Source organism: Orycteropus afer, unplaced genomic scaffold (assembly GCF_000298275.1).
Source record: "Orycteropus afer afer isolate SDZICR_OR568_19922 unplaced genomic scaffold, OryAfe1.0 scaffold00009, whole genome shotgun sequence".
NCBI lineage: Eukaryota > Metazoa > Chordata > Mammalia > Tubulidentata > Orycteropodidae > Orycteropus > Orycteropus afer.
Window position 1 is genome coordinate 14,717,934 of NW_006921596.1, and position 13,830 is coordinate 14,731,763.

Here is a 13,830-nt window from a genome sequence, read left to right on the forward strand (position 1 = left end):
TCACTCATTCCTGCCAGTGCCCAAAGGGAATAGTGCTTTACCCCTCTAATTGTTTAACTAGGGATTAGGGAGCAGTTTTTATTTGGAATGAATGATTACAGAATGATTATAATGTATATAATTTGAATATTGCACTATTACTTTATTAGGTGAATAAAGGTTAAAGGATACAACATTATAATACTAGATTTTATAAAAATATATTTCTATCTAATGACTTTAAAGGTGTTTTGAATCTAATTAAATTGAAAGGAATTTAATACATAAGGCTTCAATTAATAGAGCTTATAGTATTCAACTTCTCATGAAATTCACTTTGGTTTTGATTTATTTAAAACATTGAAATAATATGTGTTGGAAATGCACGAGTTATATTTTCTGTGAAAGTAAAGTTCTCTTGAAATGGATAACATTGTGGTTCTTTATATCACAGTGACCTGTTTATTTTGAGTTGTTCTTAAAGTTTGTTGTAATATTTTTGAAGCTATATAGTTAAAACTCTTCATGAGAAGAGATTTGGTAGAGAATTTTTGCTGCTTATGACACAGCATCTGTTTAGGTTTTTTTATTATTATTATTGACAAGAGTTTCTTTCAATATAGATGGTCAACTGATGGAGGGTGATAAAGTTTATTGGCCTCCTCCATCAGCTTTAACCACACGACTGAGGCGTCTCATCACTGCCTATCAGCGTACTAATAAAAACAGACAAATCCAGCAGATACCACCAGCTTTCTCAGTGCCTGCCAGTGTCATGCAGCCTCTTTATGAAGAAGCCACTCTTAATCCTAAAATGGCAGCAAAGATAGAAAGACAACAAAGGTGAGACAATGGTACTAAATTTTTAATACATAGTTGTTCACCTTGAAAGCTGCCCAGATGTAAGTATCTCCTTTTGTGAAAGACATTTATAGGTGAAGAATTACTCAACACAATGCTTTATGACATGTAAGTAGTCCCTGACTTATGACAAATTTAAGTTACAGAAAACTACACATATGACTGTCTGCCTTTTTATTATTTTAGTATATCTTATCGTTATCGTTAGTAATACGTACTACGTACGATGTCACAACATATAACTTGCTGATGTTATCATTCTCAGATATTCACTTACAGATGTTCAAAGATTGGATTTATAAAGATACTGCTAATAAAAGGCAGTAATAAATGAAACTAAAAAAAGAGGAACTCAAAATGGAACCCCATCATAAGTTGGGGGCTTACATATATATATATACATACACACACATGTACTCATAAACAAACATGGAAAAATTAATAAAGATAATTATATCTTTTAGCATATAGTTACTAGCTGCACTTCATATATAATTGTTTTACTAGGAGCTCTGGTGGTGTAGTGCCTAAGGCACTTGAGTGCTAACCAAAGGGCTGGTGGTTCCTCAGAAGGAAGATTGGACGATCTACTTCTCTAGAGATACCGCCTCGGAACCCAAGGAGGGGTTGCTATGAGTTGGATCCGACTCTACAGCACATAACAATATTGCCACATGGCAAATCTCTCCAAAAAATAGTGACTTCAAACAGCATCAATTTGTTATTTCTGATGATTTTGGATTTCAATTCTGATGTTGCATATGGTATTGACTGAGCTACTCAGATGACTAGAAGATCTCATAATGGCCTCACATGGTTGGCAGTTGATGCTCACTACTATCAGGGAGCCTGAGCAGCGAGGGAAGAAGATATCTTAAGGCCCAGTCTTGACAATTACATATAATGTCTCTACTGCCATATTCAGGAGCTCTGGTAGCATAGTGGCTAAGACACTTGCCTGCTAACCAGACAGCTGGCAGTTCAAACCCAACAGCCACTCCTCGGAAGGAAGGTTGGGCAATCCTACTTCCGTAGTGATACTGCCTCGGAAACCCAAGGAGGGGTCGCTATGAGTCGGGTTTGACTCAACAGCACATAACAACAACAACAACGACAACTGCCATATTCTGTTGATCAAAATAAAGTCACTGGGCAACGCCAGATTTAAGGCAAAGAGTAATAAATTCCACCACTCAGTGGGAAATGTGGTAATGGATTTGTGGCCACCTTTAAACTACCACATACATTTTCCTTTGATCTGTCAGATCCAAATTAATCTTCCTAAAATTTTATCAAAACATTCTCCCTTTTTGGTATAAAGTCTTAGAACTTAAGCCTAAATTCATGGGTCTTTGTAATTTAGGCTTTGGCATTCATTTCTAATCTTATCTACTACTGTTTGCTCAGCCAGAATGTCTTACTATTTCTTGACTTAATACCCTGGCTTATGTTGTTCCTATCACATGAAATGTCCTTCTGCCTACTTTATCTAGTTTATACCTTCATAGCTTAGCACAGGTCCCATGTCCTCTGTTAATTTTTTCTCAACCAGTCTAACTCACTCTTCTTTCCATTTTCTGTACTCATACAGCTCTTAACTAAATAAACTACTAATTAATTCACCTCAATAATAAAAGATACTATCATGACAACTGTCTTTTCATATATTTTGTAAATTCTTGCATGGTAAGCACTGTGTCAAACTTTTTGATACACTGTGTAGATTTTTAGTTTATCTTGTTCAAGCTTTTATCACCCAGGTCCAGAGTTATGACTTTACTAGCTTCCCAGGCTGACCTATTTTTACCCATTCATCATTAGATTAATCTTCTTAAGGCATCAGTGTAACAATAATGGCTCCTTAACATTTTTCAAAGATTTTTTCCTTTTTTTTTTTTTCTTGTTTAAACAACAATCTCATGAATTATGGAGAATGTTATACAAATAGATAAATTGAAGGCATGTGATGATAACATTACCTTCTTAAAGTATCTTCAGAAGTTTTCAACTGAATAGAAACTATTTTTAGCTATGTATTTAGAGCTTATTGTAATTTGATGCCTAACCGTATCTCTCTGTTCTCAACATAAGCCATATCCTTGTCCGTCTGCAATACTTACCATTCCCCAGCATGCAGTATGCTCCCTACTTTGTGCTTACTTTATGCCCTCTTCCTAACATTTACTTCCTAGCCATAACCTTGTCACATATTAAATGCCACTTTCTCTGTTAATGCCTTTCTTGGTTACCCACGTCAAAAGTAATCATTCTTTCTTCTGCTCGCTTGGTTTCTATAACTGATACAAGTATAAAATACTATCTTATGCTATAAATATGTTTTATCTTCCTCCTGAAGACAGAACTACATTATCTTATATGATCATGTATCCTGTGATTGATTCCCTTACTAGTAATTGTGGAATAAATTGTTATTGTCTGAAGGAACAATGTATACTAATAGAAATATGTTTGGATGAAAGAGTCAAGTAGCCTTTTAAAATAAATTTACTCGGCAATAATCATGGATTTAAACCATTGAAATATTTAGGTGCTTGAATTGTTTGTCATTATAGTCATTATATTCAGTGTTAATAAATATTTATTTTAATGACCTACATAGTTTGTTTGTTTTTAACTTCACTTCAAAATAGATGGACAAGGAGAGAAGAAGCTGACTTTTACAGAGTTGTATCTACATTTGGAGTGGTATTTGATCCTGACAGAGGCCAGTTTGATTGGACAAAATTTAGAGCTATGGCTAGGCTGCATAAGAAAACTGATGACAGTTTGGAGAAATATTTGCATGCGTTCATGTCCATGTGTCGGAGGGTTTGCCGTCTTCCTTCCAAAGAAGGTTTGTGTAAAATTTTCCTTTTTTTTTTTTTCACTTCTCTTTTCCTGTTTTGGTCAAAGTAACAAAACCACAAAAATGCAGAAATTTCCAATTATCTCTTTTATTGGATATTTCAATACCATCTAATTCAACATGTCAGCAATTTTTCAAAATTATAAATAAGCTATGCTAAAACATCTCTTATTCCTGTATTCCTAAAATGAGATATAAAAAGAATAAAGGTATACATTGAATTTTGAAAAAATAGCTGGTGTTTACTATTAGGTTTATGATTAAATGGACGTGGAAGGTCCATTTAATCATATCTTTTGATTTTAATCATTATCTTTTGATAAACAGAACTGTATTTTGAGTCCATCTTATAAGAACAGTGTTAGAGGGCTTATGTACTTGAAAGATTTTGCAAGGAATACAGATCCCACTCATAAGACAATGTAAAGAATTTTGGGATAAAAAGATCTTCTCCCAGGGCCTTCTTCAAAAAGACAACAAATAGGAAGTTCTAATGCTCAGTTAAGGAGCTGTTCCGGTGTGAATTACTTTGTTTTTAAAGCCCAGAGAAGTAGCACATCCTATCACCAGTTCTTCTCAATAACACTGTAAGCATTGACTTTTCTTTATTGGTTATGATTCCTGACTGCTAAACTCAATGGCCTCCTACTTACATTTAGTAGTAAAAATCCCTCCCTCACTGCCATCGAAATCAACTCTGACTTGTTAGTGACCCCCTTTGTGTTTCTGAGGCAGTAAATCTTTACAGGAGATTGCACAGTCTTCCTTCCGTGGAGTGGCTGGTGGGTTTGAACCACCAGCCTTCTGGTTAGCAGTCAAATGCCTTATGCAGTATGCCACCAGAGCTCCTTAAACTAAACTCACTGTCATCTAGTTTATTCCAACTCACAGTGATCCCCAATAAAAATATAAGTGCTTTATAAAAAGCACTTTTCTTAAATTTTATTAAATTCCGGTTGGGTTGGTTGGTTTGCTTGTTTTTGTATTGTTCCCTAACAGTTTTCTTGTCAGGCCACTGAATAGAGTAGCCAGTCCCTTCATTATCCAGATACCAGGTAAGTTGGGGCAGGTTTCAGTCTACTTTAAGGTCTGTTGATAGACCCAGAGTGGGTTCAAAAGACAAAGTAGTTAGGGTTGGGGAGGAGGTTTAATTACTAAATAATCATTGAAAAAGTAAGAGTTCCTTGCTAGATATGTAAGTGAGGTTTTACAGAAACCAGGAGTTTCCCAAACTCTCACTTAACAGTGTTCATAGCATCCTCGACCAAAAGAACTACCGATTTTATTTAAAGTGTGATTAGGCTTAAACTACTTAATAAGTATTTATGACCTAACAGTCTAGTAATTGAAAAAAAATTGAAAGAAAATATATTACTTTTATTGCTTAGATAACCACAATTATTTATTAATAGGATGTGTGCACTTATTAAGCACTGTACAACCTTTCAAAACCTGGGATCCAATTGGACACCACCACCCTTGCTTCCTTTCTATATTGATTTTCTCATGGTCTTATTTATTTATTTATTTATTTAAACTTTTTGTTTTGAACTGCTTTTAGACTTACAGAAAATTTGCAAAAATCATCCAGGGAATTTCCATATGCCTCTCACTCTACTTCCTCTATTGTTAAAATCTTAACATGGCTGATTATAAGATAATTGTCAGAACCAGGAAATTAATATTAGTATAATACCATTAACTAAATACCTATTTGAATTTTGCCAGTTTTTCCAGTAGTGTCTTTTTCGTTTTAGGATCCCACATTACATTTGATTGTTATTTTCCTTAGCTTACTGTAGTCTTTAACACATCCTAAGTCTTTCCATGTCTTTCAAATCTTGATCCCTTTGACACATGTTAATCAATTATTTTTCCATATATCCCTCAATTTGGATTTGTCTTGTTTTCACATGTTTGGATTGAAGTTATGCAGTTTGGGCAAGAATGCCACAGAGATGATATTTCATGCCATTCATGATGTCAGTATGTCTTAGTGCTCATGAGGTCGGCCTTGATCACTTGGTTAACATATTTTATTCTGGATTTTTCTGCATTGTAATATTACCTTGTTTTTCCCTGTGGTTAACAAATATCTAGAAAGAAATACTTTGAGGCTATGCAAATCATGTTTCTCCTTAAGCTTTCAACCATGGATTTCAAATATCCATCAGTAGGTCTTATAGCAGTTATTACCGTGGGCTTCCCTATGAGGAAGAACTCCATTTCCACCATCTATCTAGTTAATCAATTCTTTATATTAGTATGATCTCAGGGATACTCATTTTACTCTGGAGGTTATAATCCAAGACTGTCATTATTTTGTTGCTCAGATTATACCAGTGATCATTGAGAGCTCCTTCAGTTTGGTCCCTGCATTCATTCAATAAGCCCTGTCTTTTGTTTGAGAACTTCTCCACTGCCAATAATCTAGCTTCACAAATAAAGAACATTATTGAAAACAGTGTAACATGATCTAATGTTGAAATTGAAATATCTTCAATTAATAGCTTGTGCAGATGTTCCTGTGTTTCCCTCAAAAATTTCAGAAACCGTTGGTGCCCCTTTGAGTTCACTGCAATGACCTGTGTTACATCAGTAGAATTTGAGAAAAGCAGATTTACATTTTTTTCTGAAGTATCATTTAACATTTTAAATTTGTATTTATAAGTGAGTTTAGACAAATATTTTTCTCTTTAAGACCGTTATTACCAAAGTCGTAGCTCAAAGGGAATTTTTTTAAAAAATAAATCCTAGTTATGTTAACATACTTCGAAAATAGTCTTATGTTTTACTTACTTTCAGAAGATCCAATGTTCTATATATTACATGATTTCTAGTACTACTTGTTTTAAAATGTGTATTTCTCCTCATTTAAAAATATTAGGGAAATACTGGAAACTATGCAATGGTATTAAGTAGAAATATATTTAGAAGTATAAGTATCCCCCCTTACCTTTCTCAAAAGACCTGCATTAACACCTGTTTTCGCTAACCGAAACCTGAGTATGATTTTCACTTTTACAAGAAAAGATTGAAACTGAAATTAGTGTAGCCAGCCATTTAAGAGACACCAAAAGTGATGTTGCCAAGCTCCTTCTTCAAAAGCTACACTCAGTATTTTAACATTAAGCCGCCATAGCTTTGAACTATGTCTGTGAATACTCTATGTTGTTGTTGTTGTTAGTGTAATTTTACATTTTATGTGTTATTTGGTAGATTAATTTTTTAGCTCTGGAATGCTCAAAAATTTTTCCCATATACATTAATGGTAATTGCTTTTTCACTTTATGCCTGATTGGCTAATGACAAGTTTCATAAGAGTGCTCTCCTTTCAGATAGCAGGGCAAATCTATGTATTTTAGAAGTATTACTTGTTTTAAATACAAAATGAAATAGTTTTTTGAAGCTAATTTGTTTTTCTTGTTTAATACAGAGTTGGTAGACCCAAATATTTTTATCCAGCCAATCACAGAAGAACGTGCTTCTCGGACTTTGTATCGCATTGAACTTCTAAGGAAAGTACGGGAACAGGCTCTCCGACATCCACAGTTATTTGAACGCTTAAAGCTTTGTCATCCAAATCCAGACTTGCCAATCTGGTGGGAATGTGGCCCTCATGATAGGGATTTGCTTATTGGAGCTGCTAAACATGGGGTGAGCCGAACAGACTATCACATTCTTCGTGACCCTGAACTCTCATTTATGACAGCTCAAAGGAACTACAGTCAAAGTAAGATGGCTCATTCCAGGACTTCTACCCCACTTTTACAGCAATATCAAGTAGCACTTTCTGCTTCTCCCCTTACCTCTCTACCTAGGCTCCTAGATGCTAAAGGTATAATTCTAGAGGATATGAAAGTTAAAAGTGAAAACCTTAAAGAGGAGCCTCAGTCTTCTGAAGAAGAATCTATATCTTCTGAGGAAACCAGGACACTAATAAAGTCTGAACCTGTCAGTCCAAAGAATGGTGTTTTACCACAGGCTACTGGAGACCAGAAATCTGGTGGAAAAGGAGAAACAGACAGACGCATGGTTGCAGCCAGAACAGAACCTCTAACTCCAAACCCAGCTTCTAAGAAACAGCGAGTCCACAAAAGAGGGTCAGAATCTAGTTCTGATTCTGACTCTGATTCTGAGAGGTCATCTTGTTCTTCCAGGTCCTCTTCCTCCTCCTCTTCCTCTTCCTCTTCTTGTTCCCACTCTCGATCAGGCTCTAGTTCCTCTTCATCCTCATCTTGTTCTTCAGCATCGTCTTCTTCCTCCTCCTCTTCCTCTTCCTCTTCTTGTTCCCACTCTCGATCAGGCTCTAGTTCCTCTTCATCCTCATCTTGTTCTTCAGCATCGTCTTCTTCCTCCTCCTCTTCCTCCTCCTCATCATCCTCTTCATCTTCGTCAGAAGAGAGTGACAGTGAAGAAGAGGAAGTCCAAAAGCGAGGTATATACATAAATTGATTTTACCCTTTTTATGACAAAACTTCACATGAAAATGAAAATTAGAAGAGCATGTTTAAAATTTGTGTGTACATATTTTTTTTAGAGATGTGCTATTGAAAAAGGAAACTAGTAGTACTGAAACACATTTCCTATTCAATAGAATTTCAGACATTGCAAAATAGATTAGCCAGGCTTAGGAATTAGAGATATTACACAATAATTTTCTCTCTAACTGCCTCAAATTTAGTATTATATTTTTCCCTGGAATAGGTTGATCAGTGAATAAATAAAAGATAATATTTTATAGCAGCCACTAGCCATTTTCCTAGATTAAACAAAACATTCAGACTCACAAAAGTATCAGGCCACACTCAGTACCCATCTACTCTGAAGACTAGAGGACTGGAACTACAGCTTGTCAACAAAGATTATTAAGTGGTCATATTGTGCAGGTATCTTTGCTGCAATCCATGGTTCAGGTGCAAGGAAATGAGGCCACATTGAGTGGGTATAGGAGCCGCTCGGCCTTACAGAATTTCATACCATGGGAGCCAGAATATTGGCACAGGGACATGTTTAGTTACAAGAGTCATTTCATGGTGTCCCCATCAGGTCTGTGTAGTCCTCCAAGTCCAGGTGCGGTCGTCACCCAGTCAGGAGTCATTTTCATCAAAGCAGTGCTGCCTGTGACAGAATGGTCATATTCTATCAGCACATAGCAACAACAACATCTTCATCAGTTTCCAAGGAAACAGACCTAGGAAGTTCACTGTCGGTCCAGTTTTCAGGGGGGTTTTTTTAATGCTAATTTTTAAAATAATAAGTATTTTTTTCTCTTCTGGATGAATTTTCCTTTTTTATGATTTGTTTTTACTTTTTAAATATATCTAAATAATCAGACAAGATTTGAAAAAATACATAAAATTACTTTATGCAGTCTTGTGTAAATGATCATTATTCTTAGCAGAAGGTACCCCTCACATGAAAGCCTATGATGAAGAAAGTGTTGCATCACTGAGCACTACCCAGGATGAGACTCAGGATAGTTTCCAGATGAACAATGGGACACCAGAGTCTGCTTACATATTACAAGGTGGATACATGCTTGCAGCATCATACTGGCCAAAGGTAAATGAACCTTTTCTTGTTGGGCTAGGCCATTTTTCTGAGTATTCTTCTATATTATTTTAATGGTAGGTACTCTTATTATGTGGAAAAATAGGTCATAGGAAAATGCAGGATGACATTTCTTACTGTGAAGTGCATGTAGTCTACGTAATGTGTGTATTTCTTGACACAACCTTAAAAGGTTTAGAAGAAATGATAATGAATGTTAATGTTCACATACAAGTTAATATTCAAGTGCTTTTGTATGAAAAAGGTATTTTCAACTGAGTCTTCTTGAGGAAATTTACTGTAGGCTATTGTGATCTAGGAAGAAAAGTTCATTTTACGCACATGTTTATTCAGTAATAGAAATAGTTAAGATTGGATTAGTACAGTCCTTCTCCCAGTGTGTGACTAGACTAGTACATTTTAAATTTTATTTGTCATAGGTAATATTCTATGTAATTATAAAATTTTAAATTATGATTCTTTGCTAATCTCCTGGGGAAATTGTAGCTTCTCATTGTCATAATTTACATTACATTGATTATTAATGAAGTTCAGCATCTTATACTAGATTCTATATTAAGACAGTGCTACCTCTGAAGCAGAAAACCTTCAAGATTCTTAACATTTCTTATGCTTATATGCTAAGTTATATAATTCTTGTTACTAAATAAAATGTGTAAAACACATAATTTCAATATTTATTTGTAAATATTTTATTTTAAAATTTAGAACCAGTATACTTGAAAGTTTAGAATTCATACTTGTGAGCTAATATAGTTTTCAAATTGCCTCTTAATTCACATGAAAATACAAATGGCCAAAGAAATATGATAGGATGCTGAACTTCACTAATAATCAATGTAATGTAAATTAAGACGTTGTTGTTGTTATGTGCCGTCGAGTCGACCCCGACTCATAGTGACCCCTCCTTGGGTTTCCGAGGCAGTATCGCTACGGAAGTAGTATTGCCTAATCTTCCTTCCGAGGAATGGCTGGTGGGTTTGAACCGCCAGCCTTATGGTTAGCAGTCAAGTGCTTTAGCTACTATGCTACCAGAGCTCCTGGTAAGACATTAAGAAGCTTTAATTTTTCTATGAGATTAACAAAGAGTGATAATTTAAAGTTTTGGTAATTACATAGAAAGGTATCAATAATGAATAAAATTTAAGAAGTATATTTCACAAGAATAGATGTACAGAAAAGTGTTTAAAAGACTTCATAGCAAATTGTTATCAGTGTTTACTTCTGGGAGTAAAGTTGGGAAATGAGAGTATGGAAGATTCTCTACTCTTGTAGATTTCTGAGTTGTTTAACATTTTTATAATGAAGCTGTATTACATTTGTAATTATAAAAATAAAAGAATAGAAAGAAAAATGTACTTAAGACATAATATTTTTGAACCTCACCAAAGGTAATTTGTACTTGGATAATATCTTACAGATTGTAATATGTTTATGAGAATATATATACATACTATATATATAGTACCAGTTTAAATCTATGAAAAATCTTGGGTCACTTGGTCCCCAAAGTTCTGGCCTCATAATAAATTATACTTTGATGTTGCATGTTTTTTCCAGGATCGTGTGATGATCAATCGTTTGGACAGTATTTGTCAAACAGTTCTGAAAGGGAAGTGGCCTTCAGCTAGAAGAAGTTACGATGCTAATTCAGTGGCCTCTTTCTATACCACCAAACTGCTAGACAGCCCTGGAGCAGCTACAGAATACAGCGAGCCAAGTGTACCCACTCCCTCAGGTGCAGGTGTTAAAGAAGAACATGATCAGTCACCACAGATGTCAAAGGTGAAGAAGCATGTACGAGAAAAGGAGTTTACAGTGAAAATCAAAGACGTATGTTTATTTTTATTGCCCTAGGACCTGATTGCGATTGCGGTGTGCAGCATGCTTTTCCTGCAAATGGCTGCCTGCTCTTACTCTTACTTCCTTCACATACTTGTTTTTTGGTATTTGGATTGGTTTCTTTTTGATATCCAGGTTATTACTTGAGTATTCTACTAGAGGTATCATCATTAAATATGTTCTCTCCCTATACTTTCTAAAATACTACTTATGCTGGTCAAGGTGCTTTCTTAAATAGTCTGACAGCTTTTAACCAAGTTGGTCCTTTTATATAATATTGAAATTGTATGTCAGTGCATTCATCTGTTTTAAACATTTAGCATGCACTGTTATCAGTAACATTTCAGTTTTTAGTTTGTTTTTTTAAAATAAATTAATTACTCAATGTCTAGAATATGGGTAATTTCCTCTAAAATACAATATGAATAATCAACATAGAAATGTATGGCTAACACTCACAGTGTTGTAATGTGCTAGTCACATGAAAAACTATTTTGCTCAGGAAAGTGTATATAGAGTGAGGATTTTTTTTTCCTCATTTAGGATAGGAAATTTAATATTTGTTCTATAACTTAATTTATGTTTCAGAGTTTTTACTTAAGTCTTTCAAAGTGAAAGAATACATATATACCATAGTATCCTACAATAAGATTAACGCTTTCTTTCTTAATAATGGTATTTGTTTAACAGGAAGGTGGTTTGAAATTGACATTTCAGAAGCAAGGGCTTGCTCAGAAGAGACCATTTGATAGTGAAGATGGTGCTCTGGGGCAGCAGCAGTACCTCACTCGCCTTCGGGAGCTCCAAAGTGCATCGGAGACCAGCCTCGTCAATTTTCCAAAATGTACACCAGTATCAGGTGAATATGCAGTTAAAAATTCCTTAATATGTGACATCCTCTATTATTTCTGAGTCTTTGTTAAACTCCTATAATAAAATCTCATTTACCTTTTAATGTTGGAATCTTTATTAAAGTCTATGAAGTGATCAGTATAATTTTGTTTTAGCTTTTAGATCTTAATAAATATATATTGTGTGAAATATCATTTTCTAAAGTCACTTTATACAATTACAAGTTCAAATTGTCATTGGTTAGAGATGTTAAAATGTTAAGGTTTAGAAAAACTTCAGAAGTGGTATAGTCTAGGCATCTACAGGATACAGGAATTGTTTATGACTCACCCCTGAAAGATTATGGAATATTTGCTAAGACAAAGATCTTACTAGATTAAGAAGCCCTCAATTTTGTTAGGCAGATGTAATTTCTCCTTAATATTTAGAAGCAAATTTGGCCTGTTACACATTCTTCTCAATGACTAGATTTCTGTCTTAAAGCCAACCCAGAATTAATCTGTTCCTATGTCTGTCTACATGCTAAATCTTCACATTTTGAAAGCAGTTTTCATATTTTTCTTTGGGACTATATTTCTTTGAACTTTTTAAAATTTGAGTTTAAAAATATTTATTAAGTACTTAATTAGTGTTACATACTATATTGGCATTTAGGGAATACATCAAAAGTTTCTTTATTTTGTTTTTAATCTTGATCTAGTTGTACTTTAATTTGTCTGTGTCCCTCTTAATGTTTTGTTTCTATAATTGAGAATGGTACTTAAGATTAACTGAGGCGTAATCTGTCTGTGTACCATAGCATACTTACCCTCCAAAAGGCATCTTTCAATTAAAGCAGGTGAATAGCTTCAGTGTCCTTTATATTTTCCTTTACATAAATAAGGGCTAAGGACTCTATTTCAATATTCTCGTAAGTCTGGCGGCTATGCAACACTTGGAAACATTTCAAAGCTCCTGTGCATGTGCACAGTATGTGAAATTCCTGTAATTTAAAATAATAATGCTTTGGTATAAGTGGTATTTTGAATTGATTGCTGTTTCCAATTGCTGCTATTACTACTTTTTAATTCTAATGTAGTTAAGTTAGCTTCATCAATATCAATTTGTTTCCTGTACATTCATTAATCAGTGTAATTTTCTAATTGTTAGACTTTCAGACATGTATGCATTTGTAGTTCAAATATGAACCAGCCTTTTAGAACTAAATTATAAACCCTGAAAATATCCTTTATAATGGCAGTTTTCTTTAAGAAGCTCTTTTTTCACCAGAAAATGGTGAAAGGTGGGAAATGTAAGCTGTGGGCTCTTTGGTCCAACATGTTGTTGTTGTTAGGTACCACCAAGTCGTCATCTCTGACTCATAGCAACCCTATGCACAGAACAAAACACTGCCCGGTCCCATGCCAGCTTTGCTACACCAGAGCCCATCATTGTAGCCACTGTGTCTGTCCATCTCATTGAAGGCCTTCCCCTTCTTAATTGACCCTCCACTTTACCAAGCAGGATATCCTTCTCCAGGGAATGGTTCCTTCTGACATGACCAAAGTAGGTGAGACAAAGTCTGGCCATTCTCACTTCTAAGGAGCATTCCAGTTGCACGTCTTCCAGGACAGATTTGTTAGTCCTTTTAGCAGTCCATAGTACTCTTAGCATTCTTCACCAACACCACAACTCAAAAGCATCAACTCTTCTTTCATTTGGTCTTCCTTAATCATTGTCCAGCTCTCATATGCATAAGAGGCGATTGAAAATACCATGGCTTATGCAGGGATGGTTCAACATTAGAAAAACAATCAATGTCATCCACCACATAAATAAAACAAAGGAGAAGAACCACATGATCATATCAATTGATG

At 34.8% G+C, this 13,830-nt stretch overlaps 1 protein-coding gene across 1 annotated transcript in view; it reads left to right on the top strand.

Annotated features, from left to right (window-relative positions):
• CHD9 (chromodomain helicase DNA binding protein 9) overlaps positions 1-13,830 on the top strand; it is a 178,760-nt gene that overhangs the window by 133,445 nt on the left and 31,485 nt on the right. Inside the window, exons 28-34 of the mRNA XM_042781796.1 lie at positions 603-822; positions 3,492-3,694; positions 7,143-7,856; positions 7,956-8,144; positions 9,111-9,271; positions 10,841-11,113; positions 11,813-11,981. Coding sequence (XP_042637730.1) covers positions 603-822; positions 3,492-3,694; positions 7,143-7,856; positions 7,956-8,144; positions 9,111-9,271; positions 10,841-11,113; positions 11,813-11,981 — 1,929 coding nt within the window. The remainder of the gene's footprint in view (positions 1-602; positions 823-3,491; positions 3,695-7,142; positions 7,857-7,955; positions 8,145-9,110; positions 9,272-10,840; positions 11,114-11,812; positions 11,982-13,830) is intronic.